At 42.9% G+C, this 24,156-nt stretch overlaps 1 protein-coding gene across 15 annotated transcripts in view; it reads right to left on the minus strand.

Moving 5' to 3' along the window:
- Positions 1–24,156, minus strand: part of BLTP1 (bridge-like lipid transfer protein family member 1) — a 312,192-nt gene that overhangs the window by 203,539 nt on the left and 84,497 nt on the right. For all 15 annotated transcript variants that reach the window (XM_061585180.1, XM_061585183.1, XM_061585181.1 and 12 more), the window contains 9 exons: positions 21,215–21,365; positions 19,129–19,285; positions 17,455–17,533; positions 15,217–15,308; positions 6,749–6,866; positions 4,453–4,608; positions 2,545–2,642; positions 1,438–1,616; positions 1,191–1,297 (listed from right to left, as the gene is read on the minus strand). In XM_061585180.1, the coding sequence (XP_061441164.1) occupies positions 1,191–1,297; positions 1,438–1,616; positions 2,545–2,642; positions 4,453–4,608; positions 6,749–6,866; positions 15,217–15,308; positions 17,455–17,533; positions 19,129–19,285; positions 21,215–21,365 (1,137 nt within the window). The remainder of the gene's footprint in view (positions 1–1,190; positions 1,298–1,437; positions 1,617–2,544; positions 2,643–4,452; positions 4,609–6,748; positions 6,867–15,216; positions 15,309–17,454; positions 17,534–19,128; positions 19,286–21,214; positions 21,366–24,156) is intronic.

Consider the following 24,156-nt stretch of genomic DNA (forward strand, 5'->3'; position numbering starts at 1 on the left):
TGAAAAGTATATATCAACCCTTTTAAACCACCAGGAAAATTTACATCAGACTAAAACAATAGGCTCAACATGAACATCCAGCATACACTTGCACAAACAGATGCGTCTTCAACTGGCACCTAAAATGCATAAGAGTTGGCGCGAGTCATAGTTTAGAGGGAAGAGAGCTCCATAATTGGAGAAAAAAATCCTTTAGGTTCCAGCATAATGAACTTCCAACACCTGTAGCACCACCAGAAGAGCCTCCCTCCTCCAGATCTCAACACACAGGCAAGTAACTCCTTCAAGCACTCATGTCCCAAGTTGTATAGGGCTCTAAATGTCAATGTAGGCACCTTGCATCTGGTTTTCTAGCAAATTGGCAGCCAGTGCAATCCTTTCAATACAGCTGTTATATGTTCACAGCCAGTTGCACCACATGGCAGCCTAGCTGCCACATTTTACACATGGAAAGGTGGTATACAATTTTTTAAAACAAAGAGCAAGTCATTTCATTTGTAAGGCAAATACACTAGAGAATTTATTATGTCTTTAATAATCTATTGATTTACAAGTACAGTAGGGCCCCGCTTACTGGCGTTCCATTTTCCGGCATTCTGCTGATGTGGCTGCTTTCAATGAGGGGAAATTCCCTGTTTTAAGGCCGTTTTTGCGCTTTTGCGACATTTTTGCGTCATTTTCGCGTGACACGCCCCATTATTTTCAATGGGTTTTGCTTTACGGTGATTTCCGCTTTACGGCAGCAGTCCGGAACAGAACCTGCCGTATAAGCGGGGCCCACCTGTATTCATAGTCAACAGACACTGCACAGATAAGCAGATATGCAGTTCCAAATTTAATAGCACTATCTGAACCCTAAAATCCTTCCAGCTGGCCCACCACAAAATGTAAACTATGCCCTTTTCAGGTGAATATTCCACACAATTTTCCCTCAGATTAAATTGTTTAGCTCCTAGACATGTTGCTGGGCATGCCTCACATTCAAAGTAGCAAAGTTCCTCCCAATAACTATATAACCTACTCCAAGCCTAGGGGAAAACTAAACAACAGGACAGCATTGTTCCCATCCAAAGTTTCCACTGGCATTCAATTTATTCTGCTTAAACCCTATTTTTTTCTTTCAAAGTGCTTAAATAATAACTCTGCCATTTTCAACAGTCAAGTATAAAAGGAAAAAAGTTGACACTTACATGACTGCTTTAACTGCTCATCAGCCTTCTGAGGATAAATTGGATGCCACACATAGTCAATTGTGAGCATAACACTTGGGACAGTCCAGCATTCGACCCAGCCAGCCCTTTAAAAAAATAATGATTTTTATAACTGACTGCTTTATTAACCATTTCCTAATACAGATAAAATGTGGGAACTCAATCCAATCGCAATTGTACATTAGCTTCTTGTATTTTTATATTTAGTAAGAGAAACAGAACTCACTCTTCTTGAGTCAAGTTCCTCCACCTTTGTTTGCTTGGTTTTTGACCACTTTGACTATCAGCCGAAACACAAGACTCAGGATTCACTTTGTTAGAATGACAATCTTTCACCAACATAAACAGAGAGTATTTACTAGGGTGGCAGTCAGGTAAAAGTAAGTGAAGATCAAGACCTTCTCCCTGAAAATATAACATTAATATCAGACTTAAGCAGTATTCATACAACAGCTTCAAAATTTATGGAAAATACTTTAGCTTGTTAGCCAATATGGGCCCTATACCCAAGTTTTTTCGGTATACATTTGCGGGGGAAATCATCACATTCATAAACAATTTATATATACAGTACAATTCTTGCCAATTTAATCTGGGTGATAGGAGAGTAACAACAATTCTAAGAAATGTGATGTGGAATGGGAGGTTTTTTTCATAGTAGATAACATAATTTGCACTTTTAAAAGTACATTTTATAGAAGGAGAATACATTACAATGTTTTTACAAAGAGTGATTATCACTGCACAATTGTGTAATATATGATAAGATCAGTTAGCCTAAGGAAAACACACATCACTGAAAGAATCTCAGTAAATTCACTGTAATACAAATAACTACATTTTTTTTCTATTGTCAGTAAACTATCTTATTTTCAAAGCTATACAGAAGGCAATAAGCTACAGCATCGAATATATTATCTGAAGACCCAAATTGTTAATCTTCATATTTCTGTTGTTATTTTTGAAACTGCAAGACTGTAATTGCCACTTTATATGTGTCTTCAGAATGAAAATTAAAATGCTTAGCCAGAAAACAGATACGTTATAAGGAGTTATTGTCAAAGCTGAAGAAGAGTTATTTAAGGTTTTGGCAGCCAACACCTAGATTACAACCTTAGATAACATTAGTCACACCAGCACTGGCACAGTCTTTGAGAGAGAGTAAAAAACAGAAAAGAAAAGGAACATTGAGAACATGTACTAAAGAATGAAAAAGAAGGCTTTTTAAAGCAAAGTTGTATTGGACAATAACATCTCTCTTCTCAGAAGTTAGAGGTTTCTTTTTCCAGAAAGAGGATCAAACTTTATTTTAAAGAGGGTTAAAGACACTTACCCTTAAAGAAAATCTAGTATCGCATGTGCTCGGAACAAAGTCAGTAAAAGGCAAGGAGAAAACTATGTTTAATGTCTCCCCACAGGCTGCCACATAAACTACAAGAGAATAGAAAATAAAATAAAATATTAATTATTTGTTCTTACAAAGACCACACTAGTCAGGCAGATATGAGAAAAAAGGAGAAAGTAAGAGAAATTAATCCAATAAATGTCATTAAAATGAACAGGAAAACAGGCTTTTACATTTTTATTCATATTCTAATGAAAACATATTCAAAGCAATCACTCAACGCATGCTTCAACCACATTTTCCCCCGCACTGCAACACAAAGAGCATTGTCAGAGAGTGGCTTAGGGCCCCCCAACTCTTTTGCACAAGACCACATATTTCCTGCCTCAGTCCTTTCATCCCCCTTTTTAAACTTAATTTTTCTATAAACCTTACTTATAGGGTGACTTGTCCCTCTGAAGGTAAGCCTAATTTGCATCCATATATATAAAGTAACATATGAAAACTGATGTGAATTTGTGTCATGGGACTGCACTCTGTCTTTTAAAGACTTACTAACACACCTGCAATATTCATGCAATTCATTTATAGAGCCATGTGTCACCAGCATATTTCTGATCCACATGAAACACAGTCATGCTGCTGTACAAAAAAGTAGGAGTGAATCAAGTGCAGAAGAGGATGACTAGACTTTTGCAAGAGGAAGGATAAAAACCCGGCTGGCACCAAACAGCAATGGAGCCACAAAGCTAAAACCTACCTCAAACATTTTTAAAATATGTGAGTACTCCCACTATGGAACTGTAATGTATGAGAGCACTCATTCAGAAAATAATTTCTAAAACCACAACCGCCAAGGATTTGAGGGAGGCAGAGGAGCATCACTCATCATCATTCACAATAAGGGACTATATTTATTTAAATTACCAGCGATTGTGTAAAAGGTAATGAAGGGTTACTTTCCCCCTCAAGGAACAACATACTGTAGTACAAGTACTGTAAAAGTGCCATTTTCCAGGTGAGAAAGCACCAGGAGGCCCAAGATGCAAGATGCTTCCATAAATGACTGTGTCATCCAGAGTCATGCTGCATCTCCGTAATTGATAAGATTCAGGGCACTTAGGCAGTTGACAGCATGGGCCATTCCCATAATGTTCACTTCCCTTGATCAGAAGTTATCCAGTAGTGGAAACCATGCACTCATTGTAGACAGAGGCCTCAAAATGGCATTACAGGCCAAAGATATAATCAGGCCACAGTGTGTCCAGAATCCTCTGCATGGACATGGATTGGGCCTCCATCCCTTCTTGCATTCCTGGCTTTGGTTTTTGCCAAAGCAGCTAGGTCTTCCATAGACATCTGATTATTCAGACTGTGTATAAAGGGATCTTGCCACTCCTGAGTTTATCAGAGTGTTTGGAAGACCCCAGCTTGAAATGAGAAAGAAGGAGGTATCTTAGATTTTTTTTCAGTACCTGCTCCCTGATATCAATTACTTTCTAACAGATGAGGAAGAAAACTGACACCCTCAGCATTAAATAATGCCCAAGACAGGATACCTGGTGAACATATACGAAACAACTATCCTAATATACTGTCAAATTCAAACTCCATGGTTAATTGCTACAATTTTTTTCCTTTCTATGGAATGCTCTTAAAAATATACAATTAAATTCTGTAAATTTTCACTGATATTCAGTGTCTGTAGAAACTGGGATCTAATAGTAGAATTAGCAAATGGTGCTGCTACAACAAAGATTTAAAAGCTTTTCACAATTAAAGGGAAAAAGGAACTGCAGGTTATCTTCAGATAAGAAGGCATTTGTTTTCGTTATGTGTTACTGCTGAGTACAGAAAGGAATGTACTATACCCCCTTTAAAATGTAAGATTCTCACCATTTTCCTGCTGTTTTGTGGAACAATCTATCCAGTTGTGCTGATTTGCTGCCCAAATCATTTCAAACTGATGAAACATGATTTTAAAATTCCATGAATAGGGAACAAATGAGAAGATATCAGGAGCACTGTCACTAGACCAATCTTGAATCAAATCTAAAAATAAAGTGGACATGTTACCGTAAGTCACTGGGTGAGAAAAGACATTTGTAAAACTGATTATACTTTGTTAGATTAGAAGCCAACTTCTTCTTCTGACAAAACATTAACATTAAGTAATAGAATCCTAACTGCAATTTAGAATGCATGATCTCTAGTGTTAAAACCAGTCTCCCTTCTCAACTTTCCAGTCACAACAATACATGACTGTGTAACAATACATAAAAAGAAGAGAGCATTCCAAGTTTTCATTCTTGGGGCACAGCACTTCTTGCACTAAAAATAGTAGCTGTTGTATTTCCAACCTATAAAGTAGGGCCCCACTCATATGGCAGGTTCCGTTCCAGGCCCCTGCCGAAAAGCAAAAAATGCCAGAAAGTGGGGCCCTACTCAGCTGTAGCGTGGGAGCTCCCCACCCTACAGCTGATCACCCCACTGGCGATCAGCTGGAGTGCAGGGAGCTCCAGCCACCATGCTTCAGCCAAGAAGGATCAGCTGGAACATGCAAGCTCCCCGCACTACAGCTGACAGGGATCAGCTGGAGCATGCAAGCTCCCCGCACTACAGCTGACAGGGATCAGCTGGAGCACGCAAGCTCCCCGTGCTCCAGCTGATCGCTGTCAGCTGGAGCACAGTGGCTGGAGCTGATCACCCTGCTGGCACCGCCGTATTAGCGGAATACCAAAAAGCGGGGCACCGACAAACGGGGCCCTACTGTGCATTTATATTCAGAAGTAAATCTTACTGTGTCCAATGAAGCACACTTTCAGTTAAATATGTGTGGAACTACACTGTAAGAAAATTAAACAAGTCATCTATGCTCCTAACAGTAACAACAGCAGAAGCAACAACAGTACCATTGGTGATATCTGCCAGTGGAATGGACTTCAGCTTGTAGAATGGGAGTTGCCCTTCCTCTCCTTTTTCCCTGCAGTACCCCCCTCCCCCATCTGCCTCCAAAATTTGCCCTCTGGATCCGATTCGGAGAAGAGCATAGAGGAAGAAGTCCTGTTGCACAAGCAAAGGGCTACTTGTGCAACATTTAATATCATTCATTAGCTTTAAATAAGTGTATCTAGTAAGAGGCATGTGAGGGAAAGAGAAATACATTGGTCAGTGCTCCCTAGTATTGTAATCCAAATGTAAGCTGCCATTTTCAAAAATCTTGCTTCTGTATCTTACACTAACTACAAAAGACAACTTCACCATAAGATTAATTTGACTGCAGTTTTAAATAAATACATTTAAGAAGAGAAGAAATAATCCACTTGAATGGACTGTTAAAGTTTAAAATTTTACAAATTGCCACAATTTAAGTATTTAAAATTCTGATTGATTGATTGATTGATTGCAAAAATGTCACTGGAACTTGTAAACATCTCCTATAGGTCTCATTTATTTCATTTTCACATTTGGCTTAGGGCATTTATGAAATAAGAGAAGTATCTATAACCACAACTCAAGTGCAGCTATAAACTCAATAGTTATTATACATATATTTGAAAATTCAGTTGCAATTTTACAAAACTCAACTCCTATTAATATTGTGGAATTACGGCTGCAGTTCAATACACACTTACCTGAGAATAAGTCCCATTGAATGCAATGGAACTTACTTCTGAGTAGACATGTATCGGATTGCAGCCTAAAAAAGTTTTACAAGGAAACAATCAGGTGCCATTACAAATTTCATTTTATCTAGGCCTTAGAACCTTTGGAAAGTGCTTGCTTACTCAACAGAAATCAAAACAACTTCTTAAACTAGGCTTATACGGCCCAGAAAGATGTGGTTGCAGTAAGTGTTGAAGAGAGGAGAGATCTTTTGATATTTCTAATTTTACATGAACATATACATCAAGTCAGCAGAATGTATCAATTTCTGTGAGACATAAATCATTTAGATGGCTAGTACACCAAAACCTCCTTACTGAAACTGCTATGCAGGCATGTATTTCAGCTCTTGAGTTTAACAATAGTTCCACAGATGAGTTTGATGACTAAAGCAATATGGAGTGAACAATAAAAATAATATATATTTGTAATAATTCTGAATAGGCATACCTATGCAAAAACACTCCCCACACTGACATTTGTACTATTTGAAAAATGTGCAAATTACATAAAAAAGAACAGTTACCTGAAACAAAGCTTTTTTGAGCAAAGATAAAATGGTACGTTGCCTTATAAACTTCAACTTCACACTGCCATATCTGTGGCATGTTCCATATCCGGGGATAGCAGGCATTAATGTGAAACTAAACCAAATACACAAGCAGCAGGATTAACTCATAATATAACAATATATGATCAACAGCCAAAATTAAATGACAATTGTGCAACCAGTGGGTAATTTAAAAATACTTTCCTCCAAAGATGAACAGAAAGTTAATCCAGTTTATTAAATCTTGTGTTTAAATTTTTCAAGTGAAAAGGTTAATTCCTACATGATTTTTCTAAAAACATCTATAAATGAACTCAAATTACATTATACTTGCCATCTGCTTTTACAGGAAATATATCAAGCAGCTTTCAATCCTAAGTTTTTTGTATGAAAAAAATTGTACAAGAATTCTTGTACATCTTTATACAAGAAGCCTGCTAAATAATTGATCCATACTGTAATCAGAGATTTTAAGCTGGCAGCAATGAAGCCTCTTGCATCTATTGGATGAACTGGTGTGATAACTTGGAATGTTCTGGGAATATTGAGAGACTGAAATTGGCAAGATAATGTTCACACAGATAGTCTATGACAGATCTAAATGCGACTACATCTTAATACTGGCTGGAGGATCAGAAGAGGCTTTGTGAGCAAAGATAGGCAGGCTGAATGAGAATTTCCAGAAGGCAGAGTTAAACTAAACCTGGTAGAGACACTCCATGATCAGAAACTCTGTGTTATTGCTTGGTTTACTACTTAGCAGCCCCGCATGACTGCTCTGAAGATCAGGCAAGGGTGCTGAAGAAAGGGAGCGGTTACCCTTTCTCCTTGTGCAGTTCCCCTGGCTCCTCCCTGACAACTACTATTAGCACTGTGGTAGGAAACAATACTGCTATGTTATATCTAGTTTGGCTGTAAGGGGCTAGGAAGCCCAAGGATAAAGAAAGGAGAGGCAGATACAATGGAACGTAAGAGAAGGGAGAGATGAGTGGCATAGTAGTCCAAGGCAAAAGGCAGACAAGGCGGGGGGAAAACTTGACAGAACAAATCATGAGGCCAGGTGAAACTGTGGGAAGGGAATAGAAAAAAAATCAAGATGCTTCTGGCCAGTGATGGATTCTATTAGGAAGCCAGAGCAACTGAATGAAGCAAGACTGGCTAAAAAGTAATACAAAGAAGGATTCTGAAGAAATAATGGGTGGTTAGGGTGCCATAATAAAGACAGAGCTGGGGATAAAACTTCTATGGGACCTATGAAAAGAAGGGCCTGTGAGCAGTCAAAAAGATGGAATAAACAGGCAAGAAAGGTTTGGGCAAAATAGCAAGAGGCATGTTAAAATAGCAAGAGGCATGTAAAATAGCATGTTAAATCACCAGATCTGTCCTGACAGAGGGCTCTGTAGCTTTAAGTATGTCCTGAAGGAAAAATTCCACAGATTATCTCTTACTACAATAGGAAAACTCACACCTGAAACTCTCCTTTTTATGCTGCTGTCTCCACCTACACAACGGGCCGCATCACCAGCAGCTCTGTATGAAGGAACAGGTCCACAGACCACAATATAGTAGCCTTAGATCTCTAGTTCACATGTAAACCAAAATTTGCCATGCTGAAGCATTAAAAAAAATCCTTAAAATATACCCAGGCTAGACTGAGACAGTACACTATGGGGTTACTCTTGAAGATGCTTGAAATCTGCAGCTGGTGCAAAATGTAGTAACCTAGGGTCAACATACCAATAAAGTTAACACCGGAAATAACTTGTTCCAGCTTAATTGGCTTGTAATTCCCCTAAATCCCCTTTTTCAATCATTCCTTACATTCAAGTAAGTTTTAAAGCAAATTGGACTATTGGTCTCACCTGAAGGGTGATTTACATAGGAGGAATGCCATCAAGCGGGTTATAGCTTCACCTATCGTCCGAAGGCAAGAATGTTTTTTTTAAGTCAAGACTAGGGGAGTCAGGCCCCTCCCACTCTCCAGTTCATTCGCAGCGAGTCCAAAGAGAGATATCTAAAGATGCAGGAGAAAAGGCCAACGGGCCTACAGCAAGAACATAACATAATAGCAACATTCATAATAATATGACTCTAACATAGCGAGATAACAGTAATAGCAGTCTTGACTTCACTAGTAAATCAAAATATAATAGCGTAACAGTAATATATGAAAAATCCCAAAAAATATCTAGGTATCCTCCAACTGGGAGGGTCGTGATGGCATTCCTCCTATGAAAATCACCCTTCAGGTGAGACCAATGGTCCATTTTCCATAGGAGGAATGCCATCAAGCAGGATGTACCAAAGCAACCCATAACAGGGAGGGACCACCCACATCCTAATCATCATTAAGAACCTGTTGCAACACTCGTCTGCCAAAAGAGGCATCGGCAGAGGCATAACGGTCTATTTTATAATGCCTTATAAACGAGTGTGGGGTAGACCAAACAGCAGCTCTGCAAATATCTGCAACAGGAGTGCTGGTAGCAAAGACAGCCGCTGACCTAGTGGAATGAGCTGTTATACTAGCTGGAACTGGAAGCTTAAGGGACTCATAGGCTAAGGTAATACATGCCCGCAACCAGCAGGATAAGGTGGAATTAGCTACTTTAAGTCCCATAGAACGTGGATGAAAGGATACAAACAAAGACTCAGTCCGTCGTATATCCTGGGTCCTGTTCAGGTAAGTCTTGAGAGCCCTCCGAACATCCAATGAATGCCAAACCTTCTCCAGAGGATGGGTAGGATTCGGGCAAAATGAAGGAAGCACAATGTCCTGATTGCAATGGAAAACCGAATTGACCTTGGGATGGAAGGCAGGATCAGTTTTCAGCACAACAGAGTCCTTGTGAAAAACACAGAGATGGCGGGCAGAAAACAGTGCGCCCAGTTCCGAAACTCGTCTCGCGGAGGTGATCGCGATCAGGAACAGGACCTTAAATGACAACAGACGTAAAGGCACAGACCGAAGGGGCTCGAATGGAGGGCGTTGTAAAGCCTGTAGGACCTTCGACAGACTCCATGAGGGAAAACGGTGGACTATAGCCGGTGAGCGTAACGCGGTTCCCCTCAAAAAACATTTGATGAACGGATGCGAGGCAACAGGAGCACCAGTGGAGGACACTGAAAGAATGGATGACAGAGTGGACGCATGTCTACGTAAGGTGTTGGGTCTAAGTCCCATCAGGAGGCCCCTATGGAGGAATTGCAGCACCTGTTGTATTGTGCCCTGGGAAGGATCAAGGTGTTGGGACTGACACCACCTGGAGAATGCCACCCAAGTATGTTGATATATACGGGTGGTGGATGGTCGTCTCGAGGCCAAGATAATGTCAATAACAGCATCAGAGAAGCCAGCGGCCCTTAAATGTCCCCGTTCAAAAGCCATGCTGTTAGCTTGAGCCAATTGGGATCCTGATGCAAGATTGGGCCCTGGGATAAGAGGTCTGGCCTGACCGGGATTGGCCAAGGGTCCATCACTGACATTGCAAGAAGATCCGAGAACCACGGTCGACGGGGCCAATATGGTGCTATCAGAACCAGCTGTGCCCTCTCGCACCGGGCCTTCCTCAAGGTTCTGGCTAACAGTGGTATTGGAGGGAAGGTGTACAATAGGCCGTCCGGCCACGGTATTGACACAGCATCCACCGCTTCTGCTGTCGTGTCCAGGTATCGTGTGAAGTACCTGGGTAGTTGGCAATTGTGACTGGACGCAAATAGGTCGACTGAGAAGGCACCGAACCGACACTGGAGAAGATGGAAAACAGTCAGATGAAGTTTCCATTCTCCCGGAAAGACCTGTTGTCTGCTGAGCCAGTCTGCTGTCACATTCCAAATTTCTCTGAGATGTTCTGCTTTCAAGGATTGCAGATGTTGCTCTGCTCAGTTGAATATGAGGGAAGACAGGTTTTGCAGGGGGCGGGACCTGGTCCCCCCTTGTCTGTTTAAATGAGATTTGGCGCACGTGTTGTCCGTTCGTATGAGAACATGGTCCAAGTGGAACAGAGATTGAAAATGGAGCAGAGCTAAGTGGACAGCCTTCAATTCCAGCCAATTGATGCTCTGATTCTGCTCTGCTGTTGTCCAAACCCCCTGAACGAACTGGGAGTTGCAGTGGGCTCCCCAGCTGAGGAGACTGGCATCTGTGGTGATAACAGTCCTGCGGGGTTCTCTGAATGGAGTGCCCTGGGTGAGGTGTTGAACCCTCGTCCACCAGCGGAATGACAGGCGCAGTGATGAGCTCAGGGGGATTGCTCGATGGTTTGAGTTGGCGATGTCCTGCTGTAATGGTAACAAAGCCCACTGGAGTGGGCGCGTGTGAGCTCGAGCCCATGGCACGATATGGATGGTGGACACCAACATTCCGAGGGCCCTGGCTAAAAGCATGACGTCTGCGGTTGTGTGGTGCATCAGAGACCGAGCGATGTCTGTGATGGCAGTTATGCGGTCTGGAGACAGGGACACCGTCGCCTGCAGGGTGTCCAACATTGCCCCTAGATGTTGTAGGCATTGGGTTGGTTGGAGATGGCTTTTGTTGAAGTTGACTAGCCAGCCATAGGTCTGCAAGACATGGAGCGTGAGCTTTAGATGGCGATGAGCCAGCTCCTTGGAACTCGCCCGTATTAAAAGATCGTCCAAATAGGGGTAGATATGGACCCCTTGAAGCCGGAGGTAAGCCACTAGTATGAGTAGCACCTTGGTAAAGACTCTCGGGGCAGATGAGAGTCCAAACGGCATCGCTCCATATTGAAAATGCTGGGGGCCGAAAGCAAACCGAAGGAATTTTCTGTGGGCTATGCAAATGGGCACATGGAGATACGCTTCCTTTAGGTCGATAGAAGCCAGGAAGTCTCCTTCTTGTAGGCTTTCTGTAATGGAGTGGAGGGATTCCATTTTGAACCTGCGATACTTTACAAAGCGGTTAATGAACTTGAGGTCCAATACCGCCCTCCATGACAGATCTCGTTTGGGCACAGCAAATAGGAGGGAGTACACCCCTTCCGACCTCTCTGTTGTAGGGACTGGCTCTATCGCCGCTATGTCCAAGAGGTGATGTATGGCTCTCTGCATGATGCAGTGCCTGGCTGGTGCCCTGGGACAAGCAGAGGGATGAAACTTGTCTGGAGGTGCTGCCCAAAACTCAATTGCATAGCCATAACAAAAAAGCTCTCTGATCCAGGCAACCTGAGTCAGACGCAGCCAATGTTCTCCAAACAGGAGCAGTCTACCCTCAACCGGTATCGCGTCAGTACTGTTTGTGCTGGCGAGACCCTCCCCGATATGAGGACGTTGAGGTACCTCTGCGCCCTTGGTACTGACCTCTGCCCGGGAAACGTCTGTTCCAGGTTCCCCTGAAGGGGCGCGAATTGTAATTTCGGAATTCACGGCCTCGTCCTCTGGGCCGCGTTCCTCGAAAGGGCTGGGCCATGCGGTATGGGGTGAAACGCCTGAAAGGCCTGTGATCAACATTTTTAACAGTAGCCAAAACAGGCTTTCGAGTATCCTTGGGGTCAACAAGCACTGCCTTTAGGGCTTCCTCGCCGAAGAGTAAAGATCCGGAGTAAGGTGCCCTTGATAAATTAACTCTGGCTGTAGAGTCAGCTTGCCAATGACGGAGCCATAGGGTCCGTCAAGCAACTACCTGAGCTGCCATAGCTTGTGCTCCCAGTTGATTTGCGTCCAAGGTGGCATCAGCTACAAACGCCGCTGTCTTGCACAATTTTATCAGTGACCTCCTCAGAGATACAGGATCGGGATTAGCATCCTCTAAAAGGTCATCCAACCACATCATTGCTGTCCTGGAAAAGATGGAAGCTGATGCAGAGGCTCGCATGGAGAAGGCGGTGGCCTCATGATTCTTACGTAAGGCAAAGTCCAGCCTCCGCTCAGTGGCGTCCTTTAGATGGGAATCTCCTTCCCTCAGCAAAAGGGATCTAGAGACTAGACTGGAGATCGGCTCATCTATGCCAGGGACGGCCAGTCTGCTGGTAAAGTCTGGAGCCAGAGAATAAAGTCTGTCCGCAAGGTCGTTGAAGCGGCGAGTTTGTAGTGGATGAGACCATTCGTCGTTGGCCAGTTTAGCAATGGGATCTGGCACCGGAAGGTAGTGCTCTGCTGGAGCGGGGGATTTCAAGACCCTGGCCCCTTTAATAGCGGGAGCGGTAGCTGCCGGTTGTGTAGCTTGGAGACCAAGGGTGTGCAATACTCTGCGAGCAAGAGGCTGATAATCTGAGGCATCAAACAGTTGATAAGATGTATCCTCCTCATGTTCCGAATGATCACTCCATTCATCTCCTTCGGCTTGTACAGCAAAGGGTGACTGTTCCCCACAAGAAACGTCATCAATAAATCTGCCTCTGGCGATGTCAAAAGGGTTTGAGGAGCATGATGGATGTGCCTCATTACATACATAGTGGTCCATACAGTGCTGAGGTATGGTGGAGATTTGTGGAGGTGACTGTGTTTGAGTAAAAAATGACAGCATGCCTTGCAGTTGAGATAGGAACTCATGAGACAGCTGCAGCCCTGGTGAAGCGGATGGTTGCGCTTGTAGAGGCGGCCCAGTAGGCTGTGACGATGGATAAGCCCTGGGCGGTAATATGGGAGGGGGCTGGCTGATAGTTGGCCGTTCAGGAAACCCAGTGAAGTCCTCCTCCTCAGAGGAAGCAGTGGGAGAATGAAATAGATTCGTTAACTGTTCCTGGGCTGCTGCATCGGAAGCCAGAACAGAGACATAGCATGGGCGCTTGGCTTTGCTGTGGCTGGAAAAATGCTTTGTTTTGGCAACCGCTTTGGTATGCTTATTCTTGGCCACCTTAGATGGTTTCGGCTTGGCTATTTGAGTCGTCGCTGGCTGTTCCGCCATCTTATATTTTCTATGGGTTTCAGTACACGGCCACGGATGTGGCAGAATGTACAATGTTAATAGCATTGGTACACGGCCTCGGATGGGGCAGAATGTACAGTATAAACAGGCTTGGTACACGGCCACGGATGGGGCAGAATGTACAGTACAGGCAGTCCTGGTACACGGCCACAGATGGGGCAGAATGTACAGATCAAACAGCTTGTGCACAGTATCAACAGTCTTAGTACACGGCCACGAATGGGGCAGAATGTACAGTTCAAACAGCCTTGATGATACAAATAGTTGCAGTGATCAGATATTTGCAAGAAGCAGCAGCAGTAGCAGATTTAATAAAGGAACCTGTGAAGAACTATAGGATCCTATCTGCAACACACACACAAAGGGTAGATCACGCTGTGGGAGCTGACTGAAAGTCTGGGCTCTGCTATCCACAGCCCTTAATAGAGACCCCCCCGTTTGCAGTACTGAATAGGCTTAACAGAAAGAGCGGGGGAAAAGGGACAAACAAAATGGCGACCGCGAAAAGAGCGGGAAATTTAGCCAATCAAAAGGGGTTGTGGTGATGAAGAAGCAATGGTGGTCCCCGGGGAGCACCAGTGAGCCGAAAAATTGGCCTCCAAAAATAAAAAAGGATGCTCTGGAGCCGCGGGGCTGAAAAGCGCGATCGCGGCTATAAAAGCCAGGAAAGAGAGTCTGCCACGGAGGCAAGGCGGCCAGCAAAATCCCCTAGGAATTAGAATTAGGGACACTGGTAGTAATCCGCAGCCGAAGACTGCTAGTGACCGTCGCGGCGAGATTAAGACTGCCACAGAACGAGCCGGGGGAGGCGGTGAGAGTATGAAGAGCCGCAGCCGCAGGCTCCGGGGAAAAAACCGCTGCGAAAAGAGGCGGTGAGTTGAAAAAGGAGAGCGGACGGATAGAGAGCTGCAGCCGCAAGCTCCTGGTTAAATCTGCGTCTGCCGGCGAGGGGAGGGAGAGCCGCAGCCGCGGACTCCTAGAATCGCCGTTTAGCTAGGGAAGGAATGCAGCCGCAAACTCCTGGGGTGAGCTTGCGAACGCCGACTGAGGACGGGAGAACCGCAGCCGCGGTCTCCCAAAATTTGGCGTGTGACTAGGCAGGGAGCTGCAGCCGCAAGCTCCCTAACAAGGCTGCGTCCGCCGCCTTGGGAAGGGAGAACCGCCGCCACGGTCTCCCAGGAAAAGATCAGGGACTGAGGGGAAAAATAGAAAAAAGAGGATTCCCCTTAAAACAAAGACAAACAAATACAGTCAGTCCCACAGACTCCAAGGTAAAAGACAGGGGAAAGGGAATAACATGGGAAACACACACAAAACCTCCACACCCCGTCACACAAATAGACAAAGAACTTATCTAGACGCTAGCTTTATCTAACTTGCACGGACGAAGGCAAGAATGAACTGGAGAGTGGGAGGGGCCTGACGCCCCTAGTCTTGACTTAAAAAAAAAACATTCTTGCCTTCAGACGATAAGTGAAGCTATAACCTGCTTGATGGCATTCCTCTTATGGAAAATACAGTAGAAATCGCTCCGATGCTTATGCAAAAGAATACTTACTGCTAACATTTCTGCTTCTAGAAGAGTCCGAAACTGCATACTGCTGGTAGCATCTACATGCAAAAGCTGTCCTTTAATAGTGGGAGAGTAACCTAGTGAACAGAACAAAAAAATCAAGATGTGCCACTATATTATCTCTCTCTTCAAGCATAATACAGTAAATTCTATCTTTAAAAATGTACTGGCCCATTCTATCAGTAGTAAGTACAAGTACACAGCATGGACTGAACCAATTTGAAAGTAAAAAGTTTAGATGAGCCCTCTATTATATTAAAGAAGATGATGTTGTATGCTGCAAGAAAAAGCATTTATGAGTACAATAGTGCTGCTTTCCCTACCTAGGGTGTTTGGGGGAATGAAAGCCTAGTAACATATGCCCACAACAACAACAACAACAATAATAATAATAAACTTTATTTCTACCCCGCCCTTTTTCCAATAGGACTCAGAGCGGCTTACAAGTAAAAATAACACCAATTAAAACATACAATGTATACTATTAAAAAAGAATTAAACTATGAGAAAAATTAAAACCATAAAAAATAGGTTAAAAACAGCAGACAATTTAAAATAATAAAATCATATAATGTAGTCACCAAACCTATGACACTTAATCCTGGTCGTTAATCCTGGTCGTTCTCTATCCCAAATGCCCATTGAAATAAAACAGTCTTTACTTGTCGCCGGAAAGATGGCAAGGAGGGAGCTGATCGTACCTCACTTGGAAGGGAGTTCCACAGCCTAGGGGCAGCCACCGAAAAGGCCCTATCTTGTGTCTGCGTCATATGTGCTTGCGAAGGTGTGGGGAACACAAGAAGGGCCTCACCTGAAGATCTCAAATCCCAGACAGGTTCATGTAGGGAGATACGATCTGTCAAATAGCCTGGACCTGAGCCGTATAGGGCTTTGTAGGTCAAAACCAGCACTTTGAATTGTGACCGGAAACGAATTGGCAGCCAGTGGAGCTGTTGTAACAGGGGAGTTGTATGGTCCCTGTAACCAGCCCCGGTTAGCACTCTGGCTGCAGCTCTTTGTACCAATTTAAGTTTCCGAACAGTATTCAAAGGCAGCCCCACATAGAGCGCATTACAGTAGTCTAAGCGGGATGTAACCAAGGCATGCATCACCCTAGTCAGATCAGGCAGCTCCAGGAACGAGCGCAGCTGGTGCACCAGTTTTAATTGGGCAACTGCGCTCCTGGATACAGCAGCAATCTGGGCCTCCAAATGCAAAGCTGAGTCCAGGAGTACACCCAAACTGCGAACCTGAGACTTCAGAGGGAGTGCGACCCCATCCAGCACCGGTTGAATCCCTGTTCCCTGATCTGCCCTCCGAATGACCAGGAGTACCTCTGTTTTGTCAGGATTTAATCTCAACTTGTTTGCCCTCATCCAGTCCATCACTGATGCCAGACACTGGTTTAGGACCTGTACGGCTTCCTTGGGTTCAGGTGGAAAAGAGAAATAGAGTTGAGTGTCATCAGTATACTGATGGCACCGAACCCCAAAACCCCGGACCACCTCTCCCAGCGGTTTCATGTAGATATTAAATAACATGGGGGACAGAACGGAACCCTGAGGGACCCCATAGGTCAATGGCCAAGGGGTCGAGCAGAAGTCCCCCAGTACCACCTTCTGGGTTCGGTCCTCCAGGAAGGACTGGAGCCACTGTAAGACAGTGCCCCCAAGTCCCATCTCAGCAAGGCGGCCCAGAAGGATACCATGATCGATGGTATCGAAAGCCTCTGAGAGGTCCAGTAGAACCAGCAGAGACACACTCCCCCCGTCCAGTTCTCTGCGTAGGTCATCCACCAAGGCAACCAATAGGAAAATGCCTGAAGGATTGGATACAAGGAATGTCGGAAGGTAACAGAAAGTGATGTATCTAGACGAGTATCACTAATTCAGAATTATCAGCATGATAGTGCTTAAGTGTTTCAGATCGTTCATATGTACTTAAAAAATAAAGCTGTATTTAGTTCCCAACTAGATAGCACCAGTAGCCTAATCTTAAGAAAGTACAGCAGCAACAAATAAAAGTTTTAACATCAAATGTAAGCTGATTGCATTAATAACATGAGTACAGACATACTGAGAAAACTTTAGTATTCAACACTACTCAATCCTAACACAAAAAATCTCCTTAAACCAGTTTTCTGCATGTAAGTACATTTCTGGAACTGTTAACCTCAATCTAGTTTTCCCAAAGGAATATGAAATATTTTCATACTCAACCTACCATCTTCAGCTACGGTCATGGGAATATTAATCTCCAAATAAGAACCTGCTCCAACATTTACATGAACAGCATTAGTTTCCTGCCAATAAAAAGCAGACATTATTTCAGTTATTTGAACTGACACTAGACCATACCTTGTTATCACTAACTTGATGAAACTGCCAGGATTTACGAAAGGAAACTGGTAGAATAGCTGATTAAAAGTATGATAAACTTTTAAAACCTAGGAAACAATGATGTTGACAAAAATGTCAAGTTTAATATCTAAAACATGATAAAGTATTCATTTGAGGCCATAAGAAGAGGAAGATAAACAGCTAGGCAAATTAATACAGTAGGGCCCCACTTCCCGGCACTTCGCTTCCCGGCATTCCACTAATGCAGCGGCTTTCGTTTTCCATTTTAAAGCCGATTTTTGCTCTTTTGCGACGTTTTCACATCAATTTTGCACTATGGCCCCATTATAGCCTATGGGTTCTGCTTTACGGCGATTTCCGCTTTACGGCGGGGGCCTGGTCCCTAACCTGCCGTATAAGCGGGGCCCTACTGTAGTAGTTAATGAGCAAAATAAGAAAGCCAGTGTGGTGTAGTGGTTAAGGTGTTGGACTACGACCTGGGAGACCAGGGTTCGAATCCCCACATAGCCATGAAGCGCACTGGGTGACCTTGGCCAGTCTGCCTCTCAGCCTCATGAAAACCCTATTCATAGGGTTGCCATAAGTCGGAATCAACTTGAAGGCAGTACATCTACATCTACAATGAGCAAAATACTAAATTTAGTCATTTATGATTCATCAGTCCTCTCCAAAGCGTGAAAGTCTTTCACGTCATGAAAACTCTTTTTCACAACTAGATAGATGGAGATATTATTAGTATAAAAATTGTAAAAGTAATATATTATAGCAAGTTAAATTTTATGTGATAAATCAAAATAAATTTGGTATTGTTAGTTGATCAAGAATATACACACACAAATGACAAACTAGGAAAGTTCTATTCCAGCAGGCTGCTTGAGTAGGAGAGATGAGAAGCAGGGCTCATTCTGTTGGCTTCCCCTCAACTGTTTCTATTGCACTATGTTTCACAATGTTTAGCTGTTTATAAATATTCCAAATAAGGAAATAAAATTCCAACTGGTCATTATAAGAACCACTTTTTAACTTTAAGGATTGGTGCCCAACTTTGCTTTTTCTTCTTCCATCCCTGTCCCTTTTTCCTTATGTGTCACATCTTTTATATTGTAAGCCTATGAGCACAGATTAATTATCTTGTTTTAATTGATTGCATATAAGCTGATCTAGTAGCCTCTTTGGCTGAAAAGCAGGGTACAAATGCTCTAAATAATACATAAATATAAATAATTCATTAAAAAAGTGAGGAACAAATGCCTTGGAGAATAGTAATAAGTTTTCTGTGATTTTTGTTTTATCACAAAACCTTGAGGGCTTTTAAACTCAAAAGCCAGGGTAAATGTTTCGTAAAATAAATAAATAAATCTGAAGGTGCTCTTAATAAATCTGAAGGCCTTCACGATTTCCTATAGCATATTTTTTCATTTTATTTCAGAAGACATCTTCCAAAATCTTGAAAGACTAAATACAAAAATTATATGCGTCTACCAAGAATTAGTATATCCTCCCAAATCTCATATTTAGATGCGTCTTTAATATTTACCCTATTTTTTGTGAAGAGCAAATCAATAGTGGCATCTGCAATGATATTCATACGTAGCTCAAAAGCAAGGATCTGCCTTGGCTTTCCAGGCTGTGGAATTTCTGAGACTTTCATGACTTGATAATCTGGTGGGAAAAAGAATTTCCACAAACAGTCCCTAAAAAAAAACCCAGAAGAGTAATTCAGTTATTTATCTAGAAAGGAACATGGGTCATTTATATATTTTCTCTAACGTACTTTACAGAGCACACAAGAAACAAGAGCATGAACAGGAGAGAGAGAAAAAATACATGCTTTGACTAGTGAAGTTATATTCCAGATTTCTCTTAAGGCACTAAAAATTCAATTACCCTAGAAACTGAAAACAGTAATAAGAAAACAAAACATTTAGACAACTGACCTTCTGAAGTTAACCCGTGAGATTTTAAAACAAATCAATGTTATTTGAAAGTTACGGTAAACATTCAACTAATTTAAAAATATAAAAGCCTCTTACTGGAGATGCACTGTGCCACCTGAACAATGCACAAAAACTCTCATAAAATGCAGTTTGGACAGATACAGCTGGCTAAGTTAAAGCCAAAGGGTGTTTTAAACTACATAAGTGGAGTACTATGAGAAACCATGGGCTTCCCCCCCTTCTTTTTGTACAGACCATATCTTGTTAAGACTTCCCTGCTACCTACAGCAGTGAAGGGCAGCAAGCTAGAAATGAAGCACGCAACCCCTGTCTTGTTCAGCACAACTTACTCAACATGATGCTTAACTTCCACAAAAATTTTCTAGAGTAGGATGAGAAACCTGCAGACCTTGATCTAATTTTATGAAAGGGGAGCACAGATGGAGAGGAGGGTGGAAAGGGAAAAAAAGGATGGAGGAAAACTAAAATGAATGAAGCAACAGAAAGAGGAAGGGTGGGGCCCCGTTGCAAGCAATACAAACTTCTTGCAAAGGTGTTTACCTTTCACCTGACAGCCCTCTGGATGGAAAGAGAAAGAAAGGGGTGGCCCATCCATTTTTGGCTTGACATCCCTTCCCCACTGCAGGCTTTGGCCCCATTCATCACTGTCATGTAGTTCCCAACAGATTACCATCCAAGGGAATGCAGCCCTCAATAGAAAAAAGGTTCCCCACTATTGGTCTAGATCTCTTTCCTGTTAAGATTTCCATTATTTCTTACTCCCAGCTGACTTGCCAGAAGTACAGTGGAGCACTGCACTGCTTGTTCGCCGTCACTCCTAATCCCTCTTGCAATCATACAATCTTTCTTGCCTCTGTCCCAACTCTGATAAAAGGAGGACCAGACTACACTATACAGGCATACCCCGCTTAACGTCGCTTCACTTAACGTCGCCTCGCTATAACGTACATGCTCCATACTCCACCATACCCCACTTAACGTTTGCGATTCGCAATAATGTATACTTTATTGGCATGACGCCGCTGCCATCTAGTGGTGATTGCGTGCAGTACAAGTGAAGACAATTGCTTCACTTAAAGTTTATTTTCGCTTAAAGTATACTCTCTGGTCCCATTGCGAACGTTAAAGCGGGGTATGCCTGTACAAATAACATTCTGAAATGTCTATCAGCTTTTGAAAAGCCAAGCTATTTTCCTTAAACAGGCCAAAAGGACATTCTTACTGTTGAACATTCAGGGAAGAAAGGAGTCCTGAAATTCCCTATGAAGAGATGAGTTTCCCTGGGGAGCACCATTGTTCATGCATCCCCATTCACCACTAAACCCTTGATCAAAGTTGCCTCATGAAAGCACTATATCAGACCTCCGTAACCCAAAACATTTAGGAGCCTTCTGGAGCAGAGGGCTTCCCTGCCAAGGTTGTAAACAGGCCCATGCCTAATCTCTGGGCAAACACCTAGACTAAGCATGTAGACACATAAACACAAATGTGTGGGTTATACAGAAAGCAAAATTCATTGTATGTTTTCAGAAATTTCATAACAATTCTTTAACATCCTTTAATTGTAGGCACATGAAAGCAACCCAGACAAGTTTGTTGGAAACTTTTTGGGTTATATTCTTCACTTTTTACATTAGATATAATCAGAAGAATTAACAACAGTACCTTTGCCTGTCAGCCCAAGGACCATAGTTGAAATCTGTTCCTTTGCCACAAACTATATCTAATCCCCAACAGGGTGGGAGGTCTTGCAGTTTACTATCTTCATTACTTGTTTCTCCCTCATTAGTTTCCTCTGTTTCTTCTGGTACAAGACCTGTATTATGAAAACAGCAAAAAGATTTTTAAAACAAATATTAAAAGCATACCTCATCTGTAGACTATTCCCAATTAGCTGAAAACCATGTATATATTACTATGCAATTAATATATATATCATAAGCTAGCAGGAGCTATTTTCCCCATGAACTAAAATCAGAAGTATGAAGATTACAAGCAAGAACTCTGAAATGGGGTTTGAGGCGTTAGCTATTTTTTTTAACAATGACTACTTCAAAAATCTTTTAAGTTGAGAGCTATCCCAGTCTGTCTCTGTGTCAGATTTGCTTAATACGTTTTTAATAATGTTTTTAACCTTTTTAAAAAGTTTTTTAAATGTTTTTAACGCTGTTTTGTCTTAAGGTATTTTAAGATTTGTTTTTATGATGTTTTAAAGTGTTTTTAGTGCCTTGTTTGCTGCCCTGCTCCTGCTGGGAGGAAGCAGGAAACAAATAAACTAAATAAATAAATAAAAATCTCTGTTCAAGAACATACACAACTAAAAAGTCAGCAAATAAGGCAGAATCTCTTCACAAGCAGATCCCACTTTCAAGTAAATGTGCGATCTTCTAGTGCATGTGTTACCCTTTTCCCTATATAAAAGCATGGAGTGAGAGAGGGAACACGCAAGCCACAGGCTTACTCCAGATCTCACTATGACTTAAATTCTAGGTCCACATAACCAAAGAGGCTCCTAGAATAAGACACAATACCCAGCACAACTTAATTTCAGATGTTTAAATATAACATACTGAAAACTTGGTGCATCACACACGGATGCACCAGACCAATTCTACTTTAACATGCAGGGACTGTGTTTATTTATTTATTTTATTTTGTTCCAATTTTTATACCGCCCGAAGCCAGAGGCTCTCTGGGCGGTGTACAATAAATACCATACAATACAATAAAATACATTTAAAATGACAATAATAACACCGAGCGTATATTTTAAACAGTTAACCGCCTGGTCCATATAACAACAATAAAAAGTAAAAAAAATTATTTAAAAAGCCTGGGAGAATAAAAAGGGTTTAACCTGGCGCCGAAAAGATAAAAGTGTAGGCACCAGGCGAACCTCGTCGGGGAGACTATTCCATAGTTCGGGGGCCACCACTGAAAAGGACCTAGATCTCGTTACAACCCTCCGAGCCTCTCTGTGAGTCGGGACTCGGAGGAGGGCCTTTGATGTTGAACGTAGTGAACAGGTAGGTTCATATCGGGAGAGGCGTTCCGCTAGGTATTGTGGTCCCGCACCGTGTAAGGCTTTATAAGTCAAAACTAGCACTTTGAATTTGGCCCGGAAACCAATAGGTAACCAGTGCAAACGCGCCAGAACAGGTGTTATATGTGCGGACCGTCTGGTCCTCGTCAGCAGTCTGGCTGCTGCGTTTTGCACTAGCTGTAGTTTCTGAACTGTTTTCAAAGGCAGCCCCACGTAGAATGCATTGCAGTAGTCCAATCTAGAGGTTACCAGAGCATGCACAACTGAGGCGAGGTCGTCGCTGTCCAGATAGGGACGTAGCTGGGCTACCAACCGAAGGTGGTAGAACGCATTCCGTGCCACCGAGGCTACCTGAGCCTCAAGAGACAGGAATGGATCAAGCAAAACCCCCAAGCTACAAACCTGTTCCTTCAGGGGGAGTGTAACCCCATCCAGAACAGGTTGAATATCCACCATGTGGGCTGAGAAGGCACTCACCAACAGCGTCTCAGTCTTGTCAGGATTGAGCCTCAGTTTGTTAGCTCTCATCCAGTCCATTATCGCGGCCAGGCAACGGTTCAGCACATCAACAGCCTCACCTGAAGAAGATGAAAAGGAGAAGTAGAGTTGCGTGTCATCAGCATACTGGTGACAACGCACTCCAAAACTCCTGATGACCGCGCCCAGCGGCTTCATGTAGATGTTAAAAAGCATGGGGGACAGAACCGATCCCTGTGGGACTCCACAATGGAGAGTCCAGGGTATCGAGCAGTGCTCCCCAAGCCCTACCTTCTGGAGATGGCCCACCAAGTAGGAGCGGAGCCACTGCCAAGCAGTACCTCCAACTCCCAACTCAGTGAGTCTCCCCAGTAGGATACCATGATCGATGGTATCAAAAGCCGCTGAGAGATCAAGGAGAATCAACAGAGTTACACTCCCCCTGTCTCTCTCCCGACATAGGTCATCATACAGGGCCACCAAGGCCGTTTCAGCGCCGAAACCGGGCCTAAAACCGGATTGAAATGGATCTAGATAATCGGTTTCATCCAAGAGCACCTGGAGCTGGCTGGCAACCACCCGTTCCAAGACCTTGCCCAAAAATGGAATGTTCGCTACCGGTCTGAAGTTGTTCAAATTATCTGGGTCCAAGGAAGGTTTTTTCAGGAGTGGTCTCACCACCGCTTCTTTCAAACGGGTAGGGACCACTCCCTCTCTCAAAGAGGCATTTATCACTTCCCTGGCCCAGCCTGCTGTTTCAACCCTGGCAGCTTTCACTAACCAAGAGGGGCAAGGATCCAGAACAGAGGTGGTTGCACGCACCAGTCCAAGTACCTTGTCCACTTCCTCAAGCTGTACCAACTGAAACTCATCCAACAAATGGCAAACCAGTGGTATAATAGTAGATTTATAACATGCAAATTTATTTTTTCCATTGCTGCTTTCACTACTGAAATGAAAATATTACACTGTGGACATTTCAAGTAAATTAAGAACAACTTCAATCACTACATGGAAAATGTCAGACTGTGCTTACTGCTATTTGAGAACCAGTTCCATGCCTTTAGATTTTTTTGAAAAAAGCAGG

This window comes from Rhineura floridana, chromosome 9 (assembly GCF_030035675.1).
Source record: "Rhineura floridana isolate rRhiFlo1 chromosome 9, rRhiFlo1.hap2, whole genome shotgun sequence".
Lineage (NCBI taxonomy): Eukaryota > Metazoa > Chordata > Lepidosauria > Squamata > Rhineuridae > Rhineura > Rhineura floridana.